Source organism: Xiphophorus hellerii, chromosome 20 (genome assembly GCF_003331165.1).
Source record: "Xiphophorus hellerii strain 12219 chromosome 20, Xiphophorus_hellerii-4.1, whole genome shotgun sequence".
Lineage (NCBI taxonomy): Eukaryota > Metazoa > Chordata > Actinopteri > Cyprinodontiformes > Poeciliidae > Xiphophorus > Xiphophorus hellerii.
This window is the reverse complement of record NC_045691.1, coordinates 12,380,259-12,405,187: the sequence shown is the minus strand read 5'-3', so window position 1 is coordinate 12,405,187 and position 24,929 is coordinate 12,380,259. Positions and strand designations below refer to the sequence as shown.

At 35.8% G+C, this 24,929-nt stretch overlaps 2 protein-coding genes across 2 annotated transcripts in view; one reads left to right on the top strand and one right to left on the bottom strand.

Moving 5' to 3' along the window:
- poc1a (POC1 centriolar protein A) overlaps positions 1-22,503 on the bottom strand; it is a 31,611-nt gene extending 9,108 nt beyond the window's left edge. Inside the window, 10 exon segments of the mRNA XM_032550548.1 lie at positions 10,703-10,855; positions 10,999-11,067; positions 14,856-14,942; positions 14,944-14,990; positions 16,623-16,738; positions 16,906-17,013; positions 17,154-17,333; positions 17,537-17,708; positions 17,804-17,888; positions 22,142-22,503. Of these exon segments, the coding sequence (XP_032406439.1) occupies positions 10,703-10,855; positions 10,999-11,067; positions 14,856-14,942; positions 14,944-14,990; positions 16,623-16,738; positions 16,906-17,013; positions 17,154-17,333; positions 17,537-17,708; positions 17,804-17,888; positions 22,142-22,156 (1,032 nt within the window). The 5' untranslated portion in view covers positions 22,157-22,503.
- On the top strand, positions 19,150-20,013 carry b9d2 (B9 domain containing 2). Its single transcript, XM_032550549.1, has one exon. The coding sequence runs from the start codon at positions 19,309-19,311 to the stop codon at positions 19,834-19,836; it is 528 nt and encodes a 175-aa protein (XP_032406440.1). The 5' UTR covers positions 19,150-19,308; the 3' UTR covers positions 19,837-20,013.
- Positions 22,504-24,929: the final 2,426 nt, after the last annotated feature.

Sequence of the window (24,929 nt, the reverse complement as noted above, 5' to 3'; positions counted from 1 at the left end):
ATACAACAGTGCCAAAAAATAAATAATGACAAATTTACTGATTTGTATTAGGTTCAAAGGTCACCCTGGTCCTATGAAGCTTTCTGTGTTAATGTGATCTAACAGACTTTAATACAGAAGACAGTTTCCATCATGTTTGAATGTGTGTAATTTTAAGAATCCTTTATTTCTTTATTGGCTTCCCTCTATCCATGTTGATATTCAAACTCTCTTCACTGTGAACAGTGAAAAATGTTTTCCAGCTTTTTTTGGCAGCGTTAGGTTTACTCCAGAAAATCTCAACTAATGTCTTCTCATGTGAAGACATCAGTTTGGGTCAGATGGCTGAAAGTCGGTGCTACAAAAAGGATCATTTTCCCATCCCACAATAAAACTGATTCCTAATAGTCTTCCAAAAGCTCAGAGTTCAATCATTTTTTCTAAAAGAAAATACCTAAAGCAGGCATATGTCAACCAGTTTAAATGAACCAGACAGAGTGGTGAAAAACCCAGTCAGAATTGTCACAACCCTTTTGTTCATGTAGAAATTTTGCCTGGCTTCATTGTGTTCTGCTCTTAATTGTGTACTAATGTTTTAACACTTAAGATGTAAAACAATTTAAATGAAATGCACTATCACTGAATAGAAAATGGTCAGGAATGAAGCAAATTATTAAAAAATGAATAAAATTATGGAAAACTACCAATAGAGGCCAAAGTTAGAAGTTGCTGACTATTGCTTCAGCATATGCACACACAGAGTCAGTCTTCCTATGTTGTGATTGATTCAGTGATGCATTAACACATGAGCAGTCACAATTCTACTTGTTTATGTAACCTTAACTATATCTATATGTTCCTTCATATGTCTCTGTTTCTGTGGGTGTCTGTCTGCTGGGGTATCACTCATGCATATAAGCAAGGGAGACAACAATTGTGTTACTCATCCCCACACAGCAGGAAACCTATTCTTGCTCAGTGGAACACGACATCAAACTGTGCTTCTTCTAAATGAAGCCAGATGAACAGAACCGCCAGCCGTCTTTCGACTCATCACGAGCAGGAAAAAATACCCATTGCCAGAGGAAAAGTGGGGAGGCATTTCTTGAAATAGCATGTTATCTGTTTCAGGGAGCTGACTCTTTAAAATTCTCAAAAACAATAAAAACTCAATGTCATGTCATTAATATCTGAAAACGACAGTCACACAATCAGCATAGCTGATGAGATCAGACAAGAATCTTTTGTTAGTCTGCTACCATTTGAAGCAACATCTTCATAGCTAATAAAACAAATCTAATAAGCTAACAGAATTCATCACATAAACAAAGAAAGAAGAGGCTATAAAAGTTGCTTTCAAAATCAATGATGCAATGCAGAAGAAACATCAAGTGAGTAATAATTATTTTTAATTATACTTTTATTTTGCAAAACACATGTCATTAAGATAAATAGTAATTTTAAGTCTAATATAAAATCCTTAAAAATGCTTCGGTTAGGGAAAAAAACAAGACATTTTACTTTCCTATGAAGGATTAGTTCAAACAATAAAATATGTTGTCAGGAAAATTGTTTCTAGCGACGGGTGATTTAATTTTATTTGAACATATTCAAGCCAAACTCAGCCAGTTTGATATGTTAAATCAAATTGACTAATATAAGTTCTAGGGAAACTTATATTTCCCTAGAACTATAGGGAAATATAGTTCTAGGGAAATAGAACTATATTCTATATAGTTCTATTTACTGTATTTACTGTAAACAGTAAATACAGAGTATTTACTGTTTACAGGCAAACAGTAAATACTCTTCTAATGAATCACTTGAAGTGGAAAACCCAAGGAACATTTCCTTAGACCTAAATTAAACCCTGACACAGTCAGTCGTCGCTACCCCATAGAAAACCAGTCATCACAGACATGTTCACACAGAGTAGATTACTTAACTGTTCGTTCCAAGTGTAAAAACGAAACCTTCGCTGTCTGCAACAGCAGCTGCTTCCACCATCTCTTTCTGTCTCAAAAGGACAATAATACCGCCTGAAGCCAATTTACTCTTTTTTTTTATAAAATATTACAGTGCTTCTGTTTGCATCCTTCACCTTCATTAACAATCAACCACATAAATATAACCTATATCCAAAAGCTATATCGCAGATTTGATGTGGGACTTCAAGATACCTTGAGCACTTAATATCTAACATGCAGTAGATAACGATCTGTGTCTTCACACTGATGACAGATTAGTTTTCGAGCCAACAAACTGTGTGACTTTCAAAGCAGTTCATGCAAACACTACATTATAAACCTTTACACTTCTAAATATTTTTAGATTTAGATTTAACATTTTCTATCGCCTCTTTAAATGATAATGCTGTTAGTGATTATTTTTCCAGATAAGTTTTGAGGGTGAATCAATTTATGTAATGATTTAAATCTGAACCACACTTTCTGGATGTTCTCGATAAATTTAATTCAGTAGTAGTATTAGTTTTCAGTTGGAGAACTAATACTAGTTAGTAGTTAGTATTAGTACTAACTAGTACTAAGTATATGTATATACTTCCTATATATATATATATATATATACTGTATATATACACGTATATACTCATTGAATTCAATGAGAAAGTGTGTCCAAACTTTTGGTCTGTACTGTATATATATATATATATATATAGGAAGTATACAAGTACTTCCTATACGTTTATTAGGAAGTAATTAAAATAAAATATTTGGATAAAAAAATGCTATTCATCAAAATAGGTAATACCTCATCAACTCCACATTTTTACTTAAATGTGATCACCTTTTCAAGAGAAACCATTACAATTTTTAAAATTCTTGAATTAAAAGATACAGAACAACATCCTGCATGACTCAGAGTTAGACACCAGCTTTTGGCCGTGATCCTGAGGAGTCTTTGTACTCCACTCCATATTAATATTCTTGGGTTTGGTGCTATAACCGCCTCTTTTTCCAAATACTACCTGACATTTTTATTTGCGTTTAAGTCAGGTGACCATGGTGACATCTCTAGTGTCGGGTTGTCTTCTGAAATCAAGTCTACATGGACTTTGAGATATGCTTGTTGTCACTGCCCTGTTTGAAGGCTTGAATGGCTCCCGAGATTCAGCTTCCTCAAAGACAGCATCGCATTTCTCCTGACAGTAAATTGAACACATCTTGCCCTCAACACGTCTCCAGTGACTAACAGAGCAAAGCAGCCCCAGAGCATCACTGAGGCATGGCGTTCTTTTCAGAGTACACTCCAATCTGGCTCCTCAAGACCTGCCACTGATCCAAAGGCTCACAAAGTTCCAGAGTTAATTAATAGCTTCACAGCACAGAATCCCTCAAAATGATATAAATACACCTCTTGGGTTTATTTATATAGTTGTGCACAAATTGAAGTTGACTTTTTATGTGCTTTTAGGTCAAACACAGAGCTCTTCAGCATTCAGTATGTGCTTCACTGTGAAAACTGTAACTACAGTGTTAGCTGCCACCAAATCTTCCTGTAGGTTTTTTGCGGTCCATCAAGGGTTTCTGACCACCTGACTCTTCAGTGGCAGCTATTCATGACTGAGAATCCTTTTCCTTAAATGTGAGCTTTTATGCTTTCTTGAAAAGGTTAGGACAGGTGTACGGGCTATACAAAACATATTCATTATATTTTTGTTCTTAGATAATGAGATCTTTGTCCAGTCAGTTCTGCCTATTTTGAGCTAATTTCATAATGAGCTGTTTTAAGGCCTCTTGTCACTTTGAATTCAAATAAGCTGCTGGTGGCCACACTCCCTAGCTCAACATTTACACTCAGAAAGGAAAATTACTGCAAACAGATCCACAATTTACAACCGTACATCTTTGAAAAGCATAAGTGGAGACTCCTGCACAACCAGCAAGAATCCAGAAAGTGGTTTCTGGATGGTACATCAACAAAACACTCATATTTTCCACCAGCCATTGTACAGCAGTTACAGCTGTAAAACCAGCTGACCAAATTTTGATAGTGTTGCTAGGTAGAAATAAATAGGATCTAAAAACAAGCTTGTCAAACAAAATGGTAGTTCCCGGGTAGGTTAACGTCACTCTGAAAACCCAAGAAATTTGTTGGTGGGAAAAAAAAAATCCAGATTTTCCAAAAATTTAACTTTCAAAAACAGAAAATTCAATTAATTTATCAAATCAATTTATTGCCCAGCTGTTTGTTCTTTTCCAATCTGTTTATTGCAAACACCTGAACATTTTTTCATATATTTTGATAATAAATCTAATATGCAGTAGGAGTTAAAAAATAGGGTGCAACTGTATATTCATGCTAAAAGTCCAGGGGAATATTTTTATATTCTACTTGAGTTCCAAATAAAGGTTTGTTTGTTTTTGGTTTAACGACTATGGAAAGTGTCAGTTTTCATCTTCTCCTATTGGACAATATTTCTCTTTTGATCAAACAGGAAAAGCTGGTAGGCGTGTGTGTAAGTATAAATGCACTTCATAATATCACCCCTGAATGAAGACAAACATTTTCACCAGCTGCTCAACTCAGTTAATTACAGCTGAGCAAACATTTTATGAAAAACTGTCAGCGAGGCTCTTTCTTTATTTAAGCCGGTTGTGGTTCAGGAACTAACGATAGTTAAAGATTCAATAAGGGATGGAGTATCTCGCATTTCTCTCTCCATGTTTCTCTAAACTCTTCCTTCTGTTATTTCCTTCCATATTTGTTATAATTTCTCTTTGACTGTCCATCCTTTAACATGTATAAACCATTGCCAGCTCTGGTTCCTTATGGTGTTGCATGACTTGTTCCTGTATTGTCTACCTGCTCCCCCTGCTTACCTCTACCGTCATCTCCCCCTCTGCCAGAACAACACTGTTGCTCCTTCCCTTCACCAGACCATTATTTTACCTTCACTGTTATCCTGTCTTCAACAGTCCCTCATCACAACTCCTGCCTCTCTCTTTACCTCCTGCTGCCAAATGCATTCAACTCCTGCTGTCAAAATCATACCACCTGCCTTTTCTGTGCCTGCACCTTGAAGCTACACGGCACAAAAAACCTGCACCAAACTGATCAGTATATCTGTACTGTTTTACTGCTGCACAATGCTTTCAAGGGAAAAAATAACCTAACCCTACATAAAATAAGGGTTAAGGAGATGAATTTCCCTTCTATCCATTCCAGGTCCTAAAGCTGAACACTGTGGTGGTTCTTATATATGAGTGTGTGTGTGTGTGTGTGTGTTGAGCCGTGGGGAGAAGCCTGCTCAGAGAGCACTGCTCGTCTGTCAGCACACGTGAGTGAGAGAAAGACCCAGATGTGGAGCTGGAGACGGAAGGAAAAAAGGAAGGGAGGGCTGGAGCCAATGTGATCAGAAGGAGCTGATCTGCCTGTCAGCAATGGTTGGCACTCGCACACATCAATGCATGCATGTTCTCATGAAAAAAAGCTGCGGCAAATTAAGATTTGCTGCAGCTGTAGCGAGGAGAGAAAGATGACCAGAATCAGCCAAATGTTTTCTCAGTCTGTAGGTGGACAGACTTTGTTTTGAATCTGGTTTGTTGTTTTCAACAAATGGACTTTCGTGTTTCTGGTAAGGTGACCATAAATTACACATAAACCTGCTATGTTACGTCAATCAAAGTGACAGATGAGCACATAAAACCCTCTGAATTTCATTTAGAGAGAACAGAAGATGAAATTAGCTTCTTTTTAGAAGTTACAGGTTTACTGTGTCATTTGTCAACTCCTGTTAAATCTGGGATTTTATTTATATTATACTGATAACGCTGGAGTTGTAGAATAAAAACACCTATGACTTATTGAATGCAGATGTATTTTATTAAGTTAGAGTATCAACCCAACAAAATAAATAAAATAAATGAATAAGTCATATAAGAAGTTATGTTCAATAAATTATGGGTTCCAATGAGGCTCATTTGTCAGATTAAAAATACAATTTGAGAATAACCTTTAAGCAGGTATAAAACATATCTTTCACTAAACCCACATTTCTGATTTAAAGATGTTTTTTACTGGTCTAGTATAATATTCAGTATCTCACAAAATTTGACAAATTACTGTACACATAGTTATTAAAAGACATTACTCTCACTGCCTAACAATAACTCAGACTAAATTTCTTGTTTTAAGTCAATTAGAGTTACTAATTGACTTAAATTTGTCAAATTACCAAAAATAGTTAGAGTTCAATTTATTTTTTATTTACTTTCTTGAAATTCAGTAAGCTTCCATACACCAAAAATACTACCGGTATTCCTTTAAACAATTTTTGGAAAGCCTAGACGATGAAGTAACCTGTTTGTATGTTTCTGACTGGTTATTTCACAACACTAATGTTAATTGGAGGGACACTTGTGGATGTATGTTACAATGCTCTCTTGTGTGACGTCATGGAAAAATCTAAAGAAAGCAGCCAAGATATCTAGAGAACTGTGGACCTCAACATGTCTGGTTCATCCTTGTACTACGCTCAGATGCATGCTGGTAAACAAAGTTATGTTTTTATGAAGATCATGGCAACGTCCAACAGTCATACTGTTCAGGAAGGAACAGTACACTGCTGAAAGATCACAGTTCTGTATTAAAAATTATTTTTGGGAATATTTATTATTTCTGAAAAAGTGAATGTTGGAGGGTTTTTAGCTGTAAGATGTAAATCAAGTTCATTGAAAGACTTAAAATAAATCTTCTGTATTTAATGTGCATGTTCTACATTTTTACATTAAAAAAAGTTAAAGAAATAAAGCTTTTTCACAAAATTTAAGTTTGAAATACTCCTGTAAGCTGATGATCACACAGCATTGTTAAAATAAAAGCCCCTTGTACACATCTTCAGTCTGTACAATGTTTTATTAGAAAAAGTTATAAAACATGACTTTGTTATACTAGATTTCTTCTTTATGTTTAAACTTGTCGACATATCAGTCATCAAAGTCTTTTTCCTGTTCTTCCTCTAAGGCAAGAAATGACTGGCAATATTCGAGAAAAAGGAGTATTATTAATGATAAATTATGAATGAATAAATTATACATAAAAGATAAATGTAGGCAGCTTTTGGCTTCTAGGCTAAGCTCACCCTATTATTATAACTACTCAGCCAGAGGCTGTCACTGAATCCATAAAGAAAGATTAAATAAATGTCACTTTTATAAACTATTTAAGTTTAAAGAATCCAGTCTATCTTCTTAATCCTTTGCCTTATTAACATTTCTTCTAGTATAATCCCTGACCATATTGGCATCAAACGTTCTTTAGAGCTTTAGTTATCAATATTTCTGTAATCGCAGATAGTTATGAGCACCTAAGATCAACTGAACTTATTTTCTGATTCCTGAAAAAGTTTCAAAAATCCCTCTGAGGAAAGACACCTTTCTGTTGCATTTAGGGTTACAGATAAGCAAACAATGTCCTGATTCAAGACTGTTTTAATTAAGCATAAAGCAGGTTAATAAATAGGGATCTTATGTTGCACTCAACTTTCCACTTAAGTTGAAATTTAAATCTAGAAGTTTCATCACAGATAAGTTGAGCCCACAGTTGGAAGATGTAAAATCTGTAGCACTTGGTAATTGTGCAAGCAAGTATGTAGAATATAAACAAAGTATTTCTCTCTTTTCTTTCCCCTTAAAACTCTAAGGGAACCTGTTCACAACTAAAGGCTGAACAGAACTGTGTGATGGAACATATTCAGGTAGAAAACATAAGATAAAAAAACAGGTTTAATTATAGATTTTAATCACAAAAGTGGTTATTTCAATTAATAACTATTAAAAATATGATTTTAGTAGGGATTGTGCAGGAAGTGTGTACAAATGTGTGCATTCTTCTCTACTTTTATAGTAAATACATTCTCATTTACTGGAAATTTTTGTTTGTATTCCATAGCCTTTTTTTGTTTGTATTGGATGATTCTTAGGTTTAAGGTCTAAAGGTCTAAAGGAAATACTGTACAGTATTTTTATTCCATATTCTGTTTTTATATATTATAAATTTTATCTTTGTGTGAGTCTATTTGTTGTAAATGCCTGTCACGTTGCTGCTTTTGCGTAGAAGTTTCTCCATATCCTTTATTTTGGGACAATAAAGGATATTTCTTTTCTAGTTTATTTTATTTACAAGTCAAAAGATGAACTTCAATCTCATTGTTATGGAAATTTACATGAAAAAAGTATTCCATTCTATTCTGTGCTATTGGTTTAATGCAACAAAAAAATCAAAAGTGTACATAACCAGTGCATTTCTGCAACAATGGACATTTTATATGTGCAGGAGCCATAATAAATTGGCCAGTTGGCTGTTGTTCTCTGACTTTCCAACTTCCAATTACAAATGAAACACCACAAACTGCGGGAGTAAATGGTTTATGCCTCCATATCAGCATATAAACAAAGAACTCCACAAAAAATCTGGTTCTTATTTCAGTCAAAACCAAATGAAAACAATGTGAGACCTAACAAGAAGAACCACAGTAAAACACAAGCATTCAGAGACATGTATGCATTCTCTATTAAGATAATGCAGATGCAGAACAAGATACAAAGCTACTGAAGAACTACAATCACACACTTGAGTAAAAAGATTTAACTGCAAAAGTGTTTTGTGTTAACAGCGGTAAAGTGTTTACTTTGCAAACAGATCCACAAAATGTCCCTACTGTCGCCTTAGTTCCTTCAAAATATTTCTAGAAGCAAGTGCTGATATGTTGGAACAATAAATCATTAACCTCCTGTTTTATCACCACAAATTACAGCCTCTACCTGTGGGGAAGAGCTCACAGTTTTAGATTTAAAATCTGAAACTGTCAATAAAACAACTGAAGCTGTTTTAAATTAGTTTTTCTTCTACTTTTTGTCTTCTGACAAAGAAAAATTCAAAACAAATAGCAACGTCAGTTCTATTGTCATAAAGCAGAAGCAAATCCTGCCTTTCCATTAGTGCTGATGCTTCAGATGGATTTAGAAAACAACATTTCACAGATAAAAAAGGTTAACTCTTTTACACAAACACATGAATCCTCAAGAACATGCTTCACACACTGTGTGACTCCACCTTCTCCACATGATCCAGCTGGCCATTTTGTTATCTTTCAGACTCATCAGTAATAATAACTACCAACCTGAGGAGCTATTAAAATCAATTTACAGCCTTGCTTTCACAGCTCAGCGAGCGAAAAAAACAGCCATATAGAGAAGAACAAAAAGTATCTCAAGAGTTCCACGAAAAATATTAGATAAGAAAAAGTGTTTCAAAGATATTAAAAGCTTCACACTCAGGCTGCCAAAGCCCATTTTAGGTCAGTGTACACATAATTCTGATTACAAATCATCTTCAAATGCCTGTTTCATGACACTTTTTCACCAGATCTGGGCAGAAGAAGCATAATGTAGCCTTTTTGTTACTAAAGAACCCCACACCCCTTCAAAACTCTTCAGCCAAAAGGCAGAGGCGGCAAGGAACAAGAGAGAAGACATCACATGGCGTCCAAGTGGGTATTTAGGTGTCATAAGCTACGATACACATGACATGGCCTCAAAAGCAATTTTTTCTTCATGAACAGCATAAGGGAAATTATCTTGTCTTTTGGACATCAGGGAGGTTTTCAGACAAACTGGAGTCTGTGTTCAATTCTTCTTTTTAGGGATAAAGTAACATTGGCAGTGAACCTGCAGATTTCTATGAAACTAAGGCATAAATGAAAAGCTGTATTCAATTTGACTAAGTTAAACTCAGTTTGTTTATATTGCACTGGTTTGCCTTACAGGATAAACATGGTCAATTTAGTCCAGCTCCATTTCAATGTTCATGCTGACCTTTATGTTCATGTTGGTCAGATTCAGATTTTAATTAAGTGCTGTTATTATCCTTAATTTTGTTGGTTTTTTGTGCTCAAGCTACTGCATTAGCGCCCCCTGCAGTTGCTGGCTGTGGAATGTAGTGATTTCAGCCTGTCCAGGACTCTTACAAAACGGTCGGACTTGCAGTCTATCTCTGCTCATTTATGCACAATAATAAAAAAAAACATGAATATAGTGAAAACTTAACCTGTGAATTAAAGAAAAAAAATCAGGATTAGGAGAGAGAGATGTGGTTAACCTCAAACAGACCATCATAAAGTTACAGACATTAAGTTGTGCTAACATTTAAAAAGTTACCTACCAGTAAATGTTAAAAGCTCAACTACACACCTGCTCAAAGTGTTCAGAAATAAAAACTGAAATGTGAAATAAGTGTTTCTGATGTGTTCATTGTGTTAAGGATAAAAACTAATTAAGTCATGGTAAATTTGAATTTTAAATGTAACTACTATTAGCTTTTAAAACCTACAATGGCATTCACCAAAGTGGACTAATTCAAGGCACCACAAACAATGAGTGGATGCGCAATGAGCAGTGGATCCGTCCTTGCTTTAATATATGCTCCGCTGAAAAGCAATAAACTACTCTATTCCCCACATCATTGGCTGCTGAGGCTACTGATGATGTGGCTTTAAATATAACACAAGCTTAAAATTGGCTTCAAATGGCAAAAACCAGCAGCCAAGTGATAAAAACAAACATGAAGGAGCTAAAACGTACTTTACAGCTGAGGCTGGGGTTTTATTCCAAGCTGGACGTTTTAACTGCTGAATATACCTTTACATGTCCTTTCTCCTACCAACACTGTGAATGAGAAGAGAAGCTGTTCTTTGTCTTACCTGGTTGTTGAGGACAGGCGGTTGTGAGTTAAAATGAAGATGAGCTGTTGAACTGGCTGGCCGAGACTGTGAACTCGCTGCACTTTTACATTGCGATTTGACACCATTACTGCTTTCAATACATTCGTCAAAGTTGCTCTTCCACACCAAAACCTGTAAAAACATAAATTGTTGTATACTGATTTATACACCACAATAAAATTTTAGAATTTAGTTCAGTATAGTTTCTGATGCCCTTTTCTATTAGCCAAACAGTATGAAATCTAGTCTTAAAAATCAGACGAATAAACCTTCACCTGTTCATCAGAACCTCCAGATGAAAAGTAATCCCCCGCTCTAGAAAAGGCCACACATGTGACTGCACCCTGGATTAGAGAAAACCCACAAGACAAGATAGAAAAGTGAGTTAACATGGTAATAAAATACAAATAAGACAATAAAATCATGATCTTTTAACATCAGCAACACTCTTGTTTTTAACAAAATACATAAAGGTTGTCTAACTGAACATCAAACAATTGATGTTTGTATTGATTTAATGAAAAGCTTAATGCAATAAGACATCATTCCAACAAAACATGGAATCTGAATCAGCTACAACAACGCAACACCTCCACCTACAATGAGCAGGTCTGGGCATTGACAGATATAATTGAGGAATTTCGGTATTGCCAGGCAATAAAACAAGGAACAAAATGTACAATATTAACATTAGCATAAAAAAATTCAGTAAGGCAGTCATTAATTGGGTCACTATTTTTATAGCATCTTTACAAGATGGAGATCAGATTGAATAAATAAATCTAACTTTGCAAAAGCACCTATAAATGTTTAGGGGCCAATTAGTTTTTCCACATGGGGCCAGTTTGGTTTGAATAGCCATTTTTCTTTATTAAAATAAAATCATTTTAAATTATTAAACCAATAAACCTAATTAATTCTAATTTTTAAGATATTAATAAATAAATATCTCTCATTATTGTTGCATTTATCAAATATAAATAATTTTGGTAATTCTAACTGACCTAAAACATGAGAAGTTTGGACTGATTTAATTCAGCCAGTGAGGAATAAAAAGCCTTTTATTCAGTGAATGTACCCTTCTGGTTTAAACTGTAATAAATATAACAATAAACTATCTACTTTATTACAGAAAACACAACAGATCCAACATGTTTTTTTATATATGCATGCATTACATCCAGTTCATTCACTATTCTATTAAAAGAGCACCTTGAATCAAATTTAAATCCAAGAACTGTTTCAAACAGAAATTGACTTTATTTCATGCAAAACAAAAACAAACAAAAAAAGGAAAGAGATGAGAACATAATCTCCAGAGTGGGAGTACGTATGTGTGAATGTGGGTGTTTAGAGGACGGGTCAGTATGAAGGCTTACAGCTAAGCTATTAATAAAATCAACTAACAATAAAGACTAACATTGGGTCACAAATGGTTCAAGAAAACAACTTTTTTTTTTATAAATAAATAATTGCATTCAAATATCAGGACTTAGCTTGCTACAGGAAACTGAAAAAGCAGTCCTAAAACTAAAAAAATCCCACATTACTTGATAAACCATTTTGTATTCAAAGAAAAGAATAAAAAGACCTGAAAAATGACAAGAACATGGAGGCTGTTAAGAGGGGAAAAGAAAGGAGGAGCTGTGTCCTGTAGCTGGCACCCAGACAGGTCAGGTCTGGCTGAGGATAGTTTCCCAGAAGCACCTGAGAGAGGCAGAGAGCAGTGCTATGGCAACGCGACGGTCTGACAGACAGCATGTTCTGTCTCTGCTCTGACTAATGCGTGCTGCCAGGCTGGCACTTGCCATGGACACACACACACACACACCCCCCCACACACACACACACACACACACACAACAATGAACCTAAATGGCCCATTTTGTCTTGTGATACAAGAGCAAGTATTACAGCGACCAGACAGAACCCATATGGTCCCGTCTAAAAAGGAATGATGCACATAACAATTACATACTCTTCATGTTCCAAAGCAGCTGGAATAAACAAACAATAAAACCAAAACCTTATAGTTTCTATTACTCTAAAAATCAAATAAACATTTCTATTTTTATTGAATTAAAAAAAAAATTATATAGTCATTTTCCAGAGGTTTGCGTTAGTTACAGAGTTCTATAGGCTATAGGTTAATCGTAGACTGAAAACCAGACACAAATGCTGAGTAACACAACCATCAGCACAGTGTGTTGCATATTGTAATTAGTTCCACACACTGCCTCCATGAACCCATGTCTTTACAGTGGGACTAGTATTTCATGTTTCATTTAAGTACGTAAAAGTTATGAATTTTCTCTTAGAAATGCCAATTTTAAAGAATTCTAAGAAATAGATGCACATAAACCCTACCAATCTGAATCATGCATACATTATGTTGCCTTACCAGAACTACAACAGATTTTTGCAATGTATTTGGACATATTAAAATAATAATCATTTTCACCTCAGCATGACCAACTACATCATGAAACAGAAGTCCTGCTTATAGCACACAACCTCATATATAAAGCCGTGAGTTAAATATAACTTTATGAAATTATGTTGGTGCTTTTCAGCTCAGAAATCTAACCTTCTTCTCCCAGATTATGTAAATTCAACTCCTTTGTAAACTAAGCTTTTACATAGTTATTGATGGTAGGCTTCTACTTACTGATAAAATCCCTATTTTGAAGCCAACCCTTGTTAAAATGAAACCTTTTCTATAGCAATATTAAACTTACAAGAATATTTTGATTCTTATTCCATATATAAACAATAATAAAAAGTTTCAAGGGCAGAATTAGGCCTTGGAAATTCGGAGAATATCTGGTAACCTCCAGTGCTATTTGCAGTGTTGCATTACGGGCCTTGTAGTTCTTTTTTCAAGGCATAATGGCACTTGAAATCCTTACCAACTACATCACAAAAGAAGTAAATGAATGTCATTCTAAAATGTCTCAAAAAAATAAATGGCAATGAATTCACAAGCAAATAAAACAATCATTCTAACATATTATTTAGGTTTATATTAAAGCAGACACACAAAATAGCTCACTTCATCTCCAGCCAGGTAGAATCCTCCTCCGCCTGGGTAAGCAACACATTAATCAGGTCCAACGGCAAATCACTTACATGGTTTCATATGAACAACATGTATGCAGCCAAACACATGCAACCAGACACAAACACACCAACCTAGACACCCACGCAGAACAGATGGGGTTCTCTCCCATCTCTCGATCTGCAGCAGGAGAGACAATTAGCGCTCTGAGTGGTCCCGGCACCAACAGATTGGTGGTGTCACCACAGAGCTAAATAGAACAACAGAAACTGAGACAAAGTACAGGAGATGACAAATCTGGAGGTGGGAAGAGAGAACAAAAAAAGCTTCTTCATCCCAACAAAAGATGAACCTTGGCAAGTGACTGCAGAGAAACACAGGTGAAAAGGGAAAAAAAAAGACAGAATGAAAGACGGGCAAAGTGTGCGAGGGGATAGATAAACAGATGGACCACATGTGGTATTGGCAAGCCACCGATTTCCACAACCAGCCAGCAAGCCAGTCCATCAGCTGTTCAAACAAACAGACACAGTCAGCGTGCCGCCCGGCCAGCTACTCCAGGCAGCCAATGTGAGTGCATCAGATGTGGGACAGAAAGATGCAGAAGGTCCAAAAGGAAAACTAGGGTCATTACGAAGGTGGAAAAGAGAGAAAGAGAGTTGTCTCAGTTGAAAACTCAACACAACAAAACCAGAGAAGGAGAAGGAAGAGACATGATCTGGAGAAACGGGGGCAGAAACAGTTCTGTTTCCTTCCAACAACCATGAGATGACTCATCCTGAGTGGGCTGCCTGCTTGCCAGGCAAGTACTAAAATACAACAAATACAAAAAAGGCATTATACGCACACACTCAAATGCACACAGACCTAAGCAGAGATAAACATTCGTATTGGAGATGTCAAACACACGTAACAGTTCGGACCAGCATAACCCTCCCTGCGTTTCTTTTCAAAAACTCTGGAGGAAAAAACAAAAGAAAAACTCAACCTGTCCTGAAGGTACTCTAAACAACTAAGCCTATAGGATAGCAGTGGAGCGGGCGTGTGCGTGTGTGGGTGTGCGGGTCTGTGTACCTGATGTCCATGTAGTGTATACAATAGCTTTCCCTCCACCAGGTCCAGTATTTTCATTGTGGAGTCGCTGGATGCAGTAATTAGGAAAATTACCACCAGGATGGAAAGACAAACTGTTCACAGCACCACTGTGGACTGTAAAAGACAAAACACACAGAACTTGTAGCAGGAAATGCACATTTACTAATGTTCTTTTATGTTAAATACTTCCTTAAGCATGTGCTCATCTTCTTTAAATTATGGAATTTCTATGATAAAAAAACATCATAGTAATCATCTCTAAAATATTATCAGGCTTCAGTCTGTGTAGTTTAATCATTGTGCAAATTTAAGGACCTTCTCAAACTTAAAGAAAACACAAGTTAACCATCTGAGACAAACTTCCATTGTTTAAAGAGGTTTGCATATTCCTACTTTTATTTCCTCCCAAAAGTGATTTCTTGGTGTGAAATCAAGAATGAAGGGTAAACATTTAAGAACAAATGTTCATGCTGTGTACAAACTAGTCTAACTGACAATTTTTAAGAGCAGAATAAAAGGAAAATCTATTGTGTTTTCTCAAATAATCCAACAGAACAGTTTTCAGTAACCATGCATCATTATTTTGAGGGTCTGGATGACTGAAGGGAAGGAAGTGGATAATTATTTGCAGTTCAAATCTGAACACGGATGTCAAAAATGACTAAATAAGTGAAGTGCAACGAGATTTCTGAAAGTACAAAATACTGAGATGAATCAATATAGGGGGATCATTACGTCACTCAAAACCTCTATCTCAATGAAAATAATTTACATGAAAAGATATTTAAAAAATCAGCTAATCAGAAAAGTATTCTTTTTTTTCTTTACCTAATTAAAACGTTTTTTATAATAAGATACAAAAGATTACCATGTATGGTTTGTCCTTAGTGCTAGTTACGTATTGCAGCAGTGCATCTGTGGACTTAAACTAGCGATACAATCTTTAAAGATAAAATCAGGTATTTTACAGCAACAGTTTTTCTTTACTTCGCTCAAACACACATCAGCAGATCAGTCATTTGGAAGCGCATGACTGCGGTGCATCACACTGCTTCAGCTACAGTTTAGACAGAAAACCTTGACATCTCAGTTTTAAACACACCAATGCATCAGAAAACAATTAGTTATCCTTCTGAATTAAAATCACCACTTGTTTTTTAAATGTCTTCATCTCACAAACAGCAAGAAGAAAACATTTAAAAGCTTTGGGTCCCCCTGCTGGATGAATGTTGCTAAGACTTAGAAACTTCTAACTGGAAAAAACAAAGCAGGAAGCTGAGATTAAATGGCTGCAAAGTGAGAATGAAAGAGAGAGAGGCTGTGTCCTTAAGAAGAGGTTCATTTAAGGACAGAAAACAAGACTTACAATTCAATAATTAAAGAAGTAACTCAATAAATCAAAAAGAAAGTCTCTAAGGACTTTATATGAGGTCTCAAGTATTCAAGGGTAGCTGTGGTTCCTAATCCCCACCAATGCAGGAGTGTCTACTGTACAGACCTAATCTTAATTATTTATTATGTTATTTCAATTTATGTCAAAAACACAAATTGTATTTCATGGACAAAAATGTAAACACTTATTCAAGCGTAATAGCTATGAAAAATTAGGAGTGAAAAAAAAACACAAAAATTATTCCATAAATATTAGGACCTTTTAAAACTGTTCATAAAGCTAGAAACATGCCACAGCTGAATGCAAACTGTTATTTCACTGAAACAAAGGATGGGTTCTGAGGCTGTTTTTACCTGGATAATGCTGAAGCATTTTGTGGGTTCTGATGTCCCAAATCTTAACAGAGGTATCAGTACTTGCTGCAGCAATGCATGTCCCACTGGGATGAAAGTCTACATAGCTTGCATAACTTCAAAGACAGAGGAAAACAGACATTAAAGCATCAGTTCAAGCCACAAAGTGCAAGACAATAGTTTTAGTTACTACTTTTAGTTTCTTCTTCAAAGTAAGAAATATGTTCATCAACATGTTTTCTCAAAGCTTCACACACTCATCATTCTAATTGAAAGCCCTTACCCAGCATGCTCAGTAAAAGTATGAACGCATTCTCTACTTTTCTTGTCCCACAGTTTTATGGTTTTATCGTCACTACATGACACAATCAAACCATCATCTGGAGAAAACCTGAAAGAAAAAAAATCACTTAAGCAATGTCCCTCAATAACTAGTTGGATAATTAAAAAAATAGATAAAAATAAACTCATTATACTTTTTGTATGGAAAATTATATTTAACTCCAACTATTGTATATGTGTGTGTCATACTTAGCACAGCGGACCCAGTTCATGTGTTGGGTGAAAGAGAAGAGGAACTTCTGCCTGTGGACCGTCCACAGTTTGATGGTCTTGTCATCAGAGGATGTCAGCATAGTCTGTCCATCACCGGAGAAATTAACACAGCGCACAGTCGCTGTGTGAGCCCTGAATACTGTTGAATCTGCCTTCCTGCACACACACATCACTTAAATGTAAAGCAGTCAGGTTGGGTCAGGGCTCTGTGTTCACAGCAGAAGATTCGCAATTACTAAAATTGCATCTTTATTAAATTGTTTTAGTTATTCTGCAGCATTGTCCTTTGTGGTAGTTTCAGGTTGAACTTAAATAAAAGAGGAGCAGAATACAGAAAGTGATGCTTCATAAAATCTTACATGCTGGGCACCCAAAGGCGTATAGTTTTGTCTCTAGAGGTGGAGGCTACCAGGTGGCCAGATGGAGAAAACTGAACACAAGTGACAGCTTCTTTGTGCCCATCAAAGCGATACGCTCGCATCTGAGGCTTCATGTTCCAGATCATCACACAAGAGTCCACAGAGCCTGTAGCTGGAGGACGGGGAAGCACACTTGAGTGAATTGTTCAAGAGCGCAGTGAACAGTACAGACATAAAAATGATTTGAAATATGAATAAGGCAGTTACCAATCTGTTTCATGTTGCAGCTGAAGTCCACACTGGTCACAGTGTGCCGATGACCCTTAAAATGTCTCTCAAGGGTTGGATCCGACTATGTGGAGAGAGAAACACAGAAATCTATTAAGTGACAAAATTAAATCTGTAACTAAAAAAAGTTAAAAAGAAAATTATTATTTATAAACATACACTGATAAGAAAAAGACATCAAGTTTGATACGATAAGAAACAAATTCTAAACAGATCACAACATCTGATGGATTGAGTAAGTAATAAAGAGCTAAATACATTAAAAATGTTATAGTTTTATGCATTTTCTGTGAAAGGCAAATAATAATAGTCATTCATAAACTTCAAAAAGTGTATAGTGATTCCTGCAATCATTAATGTGCAGGATTATACAGGAAGGAGAACATAACCCAGAGAAGAACCAGTGGAGGAACATGCCTCATCAAACACAGAACCATTTGATCAGACATGCTGGCATCTGTCAACAAGAAAACCTTAAACCCATCAAACAATACCTGGACACGAAGAAAATATACAAGCTAAAATAAAAATTTAAAACAGAAAGTGGGCATGATGACTGAGGATATTGGTGTGGTTAAAAGTAAAATTAAAATATGTCAATTATATGCACGAACCTTGGCTGTCGTTTCTGTCCTACTTAGCATATCACTCTAAAACAGCCCTTTCCTAAAAAAAAAAAAAGTGAAGCTATAGATTCATTTTGTAAATGGATATTATGTGCGGGGAGGTAAATGTAATTAAGTGAAGGTACTTTATTCTGAGTAAAATGACACATGCAAATAAAATTCTCAAGTGAGCAATTACTTTATTAACATGACATATAAAGTAGTTAATTTATTATGGTTTACTTGTGAGTTTAATAAGTGAAAGGTGAACTTGATGCCAAGACAAAACCCACTGTGTGGCGCTGTTTCACTCTGATCTTCCAGTTCCAAAGCTTTATTTTAGAAAGAGAGAGAAAAAATAAATACTAAAATTTGAATGTTTGTCAAAATGATTTGAATTTATTTGTATGTTTAAATCATTTATTTTCCAACCATCCATAAATAATTATTTACATATACCTCCAAATCAAACACTTAATTTTTAAATATAAGTCCTGAGCTTAATCTGCCAGGTAGAAATATCTAACTTATGTAATCACAACCAGCCATCATCTGTCAATTTAGCAATAACTTTAAGAACACGTTTACTGAAATACAAAATATTATCTGTCTAATCCGGACAAAGATAACGTGTCCATTCTGTTCCAAAGACTTTAATTCAGATCTAAAGAGTCGTTGCCTGAGCCTGACAGTCCTTACTCAGGGCAAATTTCTAACAGTCTAACAGAGGCAGCCCGGGTTACCAAGGAGACGTTTCGCTAGCTTCCAGGTTAGCCGAACAGCCAGAGCCACCGCTAACCGTTAGGCTAGCCGTTATTCGACAGAGTGAAAAGAGGAATTGAAGAGCCGCATGTTCTGGTTAAAGCGGACAGTTGTAAAATGGCAGAGCTTCACATTATAGGACAGATCATTGGGGCCAGCGGCTTCCCGCAAAATAGTCTATTTTGCAAATGGGGAGTTCATACGGGAGGAGCATGGCGTCTTCTCTCCGGGCTAAAGGAGGGACAGACTCAGGTGGACATTCCTCAAACCGGAGACAAGGCCTACTGGAGTCACCCGATTGATTTGCACTACGCGACCAAAGGTCTCCAAGGCTGGCCCAAGATCTATTTGCAGGTATGGCACCAGGACTCGTTCGGCCGCTGCCAGCTGTACGGGTACGGATACTGCCACGTTCCTTCCAGCCCGGGACATCACCGGATAAGCTGCGTGACCTGGAGGCCGCTCGGCTCCTGGCAAGAGCAGCTGGCCCAAATGTTTGTCGGGGGAGGTCCCCAACTCCGCAACCCCGACCTGATATACAGCGGAGCGGACAGATACAGACTGCACACCGAAACAATGGGGACTGTGGAGCTGGAGCTGGGAATTATTATGAGACACTTTGACAAATATGGCGTCGAGAGCTGAGACTCTTGAACAAACTTCTGAACATTTATCGTAGAGTGTATGTTGTTGAGGCAAGAGCCATGAAAAACAAGCCCTTAAAAGAAGTTTGTTCACTTTTTTTATTTTTTCCATAAATCCTCTTCACGTTTTTATACATGTGATAATAAACTATTGTCGATAAAGATGGTGTCATACTAATATCTTATCCATTGACTTACTTTTAAGCAGTATATTTCTCTATTGATCTCTTGTTTACTTATCACACACACACACACACACACACAAATTTTGAAGTGGTATTTCCTAACCTATTCTTGAAATATATTACTGAGCATCCTGCACTTACAATCTCTTGGGGAGAGGCACCCATTAACATAACACCAAATTCTCACAAGGTAAATACTTTTTCAATATTGACTGATTATATTAAAAGAAGTTTATAAAACGGAATTATAATACCTATACTCCCTTCGATGTATTCAACAGTTAACGTAAGATTATGTGAACATTTACTAATCTGAGGTGAAGAACAGATTAACCAATAGAAACTCATAAGTGGCAAGTAGCAATTGATGAGGTGGTTTCAAAAAGGGGTGTGTCAGGTGTAAGATTTTTCCCTGTATAATTATCTTGAGTAAAGAAATGCAGCTATACAAGAACATAAAAACAACAATAAATTCCCTTGTTGCTAAAATGTTATATATACACAACACTGATCATTGCAGCTGGAATCAGGAACACTTCTATGTGTATCTAAGAGATGCAAATGTTTAATCGGTCTTAAAAGACCTTAAGGTATGCAATATACATTTTCCCCTAACATATAACTTTACAATTTAACTTTAAGTCCTGGAATTTTAATTTCTCATTCAAGATTCAGTCAGATTTTGTAGATACTGTGGATATACAGATGTACCAGTTAATACATTTGGACTATTTTAGAGACACTGATCCAGAGAGTAAAAACAGAGCAAATATACAAATAAACATAGTAACCAAAAGACACTAAATGCAAACATTACATTGCACAAAGGTGCTGCTATTGCATACAAACTATTATCCAGTTTCCTGAAGCTCAAAGAATACTTTGCGCAATTTTGTATTATTAGAGTCAAAGTCTTCATATTTTTCTTCAAGCAACTGAACATGAATAAAGAAAATTAGCTGAGTAAATCATGAACAGTGGGAACATTACAGGAAGCACCCATTTGACTTTCGCCTGCCCATTTTGTTCTTATTTTAGAAGCGTAAGCTTCTAAATGCATCCTGAAAAGCCATCCGAGGTTGTTTGATGTAGGATTTGCTGTGATTACACCACAGGTTAGCTGCATATGAAGAAGTGCAATATGATCTAAACCTGGTCATTTAACATCATCTGAGCATTTCTAAAATATACTTACCAACATACTAACCTGTATGCACAACCTGGAAACAACTTGTGCACATTATTTTTGACTCATAAATAATTTATTATGACATGACCAAACTAATTTCCTTGGGTCACCACATCAGAAAGATGGTTTGCTCATCATGACATTTTTAGTTTGTGATCCATCTTAGTTGTAGCAATCATAACACTTTTCAGGGTTTAACATGATGTCATAACTGACCACAATAACAAGCAGACAAGTGTTGCAACTCAACATTTGATATCAGTCTTATCAAATCATACAGTCTTAAAAATCAATTAGTTTTAAATATCTAAATCATGAGTGTCCACTTCCAATCCTCAAGGGACTCCTTCAGTCCTGCCAGATTTAGGTCTCTGCTCCTACATAGGTAATTCAAATGGTTAAACTACCTGTTAAGACCTGCTAATGAACCATCATTTGAGGTGTTTTGAACCAGGGAAAGAACTAAACATGCAGGGTACTTAAAAACTTACTTTGAACACCACTGATATATATGTTTTATGTGTTTTAAGTTACGTTTAAAGACATTACAATAGTTTCCAGTTTAAATTGTATCTCAACTGCACAATTTAGTGCAACACTGATATAGACTTACATGCCTGTAAGTTGCACTCTCTTAAAACGCATAGTTTATGCAGTTTTGTTGGAAGAGTGACATTCGTATATTGTTACATATTTGTCGAATATTTTTAAGATACTGTGTGACACATTCACATCTATTGTAGGACAGAACAATCTGACAATTTAAAAATAGCAACTAATGTTTAATTAAATATGATACAGTAAAGTGTACTCAACAAGAGGTTCGTTTTAAACAACCTTTCGCTTTACCCGAAAAACTATATTACACTACAAATATGAAACTCATTTCACCTCCGTTGCTCTAGTAAAAAGTGCAAAACAGCCAAACTCACCAGTGCAGAAGTCATTTTTTGATTTTGTTGAAGGCACACACTGAATAAGACTTGTTCCTCTTACTTAAATGACTAAATGTTAACTCAACTTTAATTCGCTTGAGATAATCAAATGTCTCGCACCGTTAGCTCTTCGGTTTGCTAACATTAGCTGAAAGCTAGCCGCTAGTTGCTAACAACAACACTTTCAGTTTACGCGCCGCGATTGGGCGCTGAGACCGTTGGTCCGTGCTCTTAAAGGAGACGCCCTACAGTAAGGTACTTTTAAGTCTAAAATTTGATCAGCAAGCAGAATAACGTAAATTAGATTAAAATATAAAACCTTTTCGCACCATTTTTAACAGCTTTAACCAGACAATAAATGTAAGTTTTATCACCGAAACATCTAGCAACTTCTGACCACCAGGTGTCATCAGTAGCTCATATGAGTTTCTTAAGAAATGGGACCCTTATTGTGAAGCTTGATGTACTTATTTTATTTTGACATTTCTTTGACCGAGATCACAATTCAGTTTTCATACAGGAAGACGTGGGATGGATTGTGTATTGTAAAACGAAGAACAAAAACATAATATTGACACATTTGAAAATATGCAACTCAGTTCAACTTCATTAAAAAAAAAAGTTGAACAGTATTATTCAATAAAAAATAAATTCACATTTATTTGAGTTCTTTTTAATGGAGACTGCTAACGATACATCCTACTTGCAAATGCACAATTGTCATATCATTCATGTCAGGTTTTTATTTTACGTTTTATAAATGTGATGTTAAACTAGCAAAGATACTGGAAGATGAAATAAAGGATATACCTTTTTACATCACAGTAATCACAGTTTTTTAATCTTCACGTGGTGGACTTATTCTATTTAAGAGAAATAAATTGTGTTGCACACATACAAATTTCAACTATAACATATATATTTATATAATTGGAACCATAACAACAACAAGCCACAAAGCAATCACATTGTCAAGTTACTTGGAAGTGTAAAGGTTTTGTAAGTTTCATATTTTTCTAAGACATAAAAATAATTAACAAAAACCATTAACGACTGCAAAAGATTTGAGACAATATTTGTAATTTGGGAAGAAGTTTTTAAAAAAAGTATATTTCTGTATGACGTTATGTCTAGCAGCGGGTAGGTCAAATGGGATCTTTTCACTCCAACATATACTTTACCTAGATCCTCTTGTGGGCTGTTAAAGCCGTAAGGTTGCTTTGTCACATAGCAAATAAGACTTGCCACAAATGCTTTCAGAAGTCATACTTTTTAAACTGTGTTTATGTGGATTTACTGACTGTAATTATGTTGGTTTTGCCTTATTTATTATTTTTAGAATCTTATCTCAAAAATACCCAACACACCTTCTTCTAACACAGGAGCCATTTTACCCAAATGATTTTTACAAACTCATAACATTAGGCCATTATTAGCTTGCATGCAAGGTATGTGACACATTATTTTACTTAAACACATTTTTTATAATTGCAGTAGCTCAGAAATAAGGTATTTTTGTAATATTGATCATCATAGTTTCTTACTTATTTCCGCTCCACCTACAGACCATATGGTCAGTGGTTAAATTTCTTGATTACTAAACCCCTCTAAAATTCTGTCCCTAACATTAAGATAGTTATTAATACACCAATCGACGTCACGTTCGTTCAGTTACAGCAAAGTGGACAGGCTCCAGATAATCTGTATGAGACACACCCATAGGTTAATCTTTTGCAGCTAAGTAGTTCCCATCAGATCTCTGGAATGCTTAACATGAAACTTTGCTGAGAAGGAAGTTAGAAGCGAATGAACTGGAATCCTTCCTCACACAGTAGCCGTTAAGAAGTGTTTGTCTCTATTCTTATTTTGGCCTGTGTCCATGAACACATTTCCGTTTGAGGCAGGGGAGGATGTTCTAGAAAGTTTTATCAGTAGAAGTTCTTGACTCATTTATTGCTGCTGCTTCCAAATACCTCCAATCTTATCTTCCCAGTTCAGTTTACTTTCTCTGGGGCTTCTGTGATTTTAATTATCACTGCATGATAATTTTGTTTTCTATACTGCAAAATGAACATTTATAGTATGCAAAAACTGTTAGCATACATAAACGTTGTAGCTGAGAGTAAAGGCAGTTTTTTTCTACACATATCATTGACTACAGGAGTAAAACTTTCCATATCCTTTTTCCTGGGTTTTTTAAAAGCATGTTTTAACTGTATGATCTCCTTTCAAGTCAAAAAGCCTTCAAATGCTTCATTGTTTCACAGTTTTAGGACCTGAATCCTACAGTTAAAACAATGCTGGATCGCAGCAGTGGTTTATATTTAGTTACAACAATGCCTTTCATGAATGAGTAACTACAAATACCTCTGAGCTCAGCTGGAGAGGGTTGTGAACATGATCTGTTGCACTGCTTTGTGGTTTTCTTTTCTATCATTAACTGGAAAGAACCAGCATACTTGAAAAATAAAGTCTGTCAAAATTACATTTTCAGAGGTTTCATTTTACTTGAAGCTCAGAGTATTTATTTGACGATTCAAACAAAGAGTCATTTGTGAGGACGGTTGCCTCCCAGCTGCGTCCTGGGTTCAAATCCCAGCTTCAGCCTTTCTCTGTGAACTTTAGTATGTCAATTCCTGTGTGGGTTTTCTCCCACCATCCATTGACATGAAAAGGAAACTTGCCACTCAAAATTGGCCTTAGTTATGATTGTGTGGTCGTTTGCCTCTGTGGCAGCCTGTACAGAGTGCATCCTGCCTCTTACCTAATGATTAATAGAGAAACC

Bases quoted from the DNA above. Each gene is read 5' to 3' on its own strand.
- b9d2 (XM_032550549.1), top strand. From the start codon at position 19,309: ATGGCAGAGCTTCACATTATAGGACAGATCATTGGGGCCAGCGGCTTC.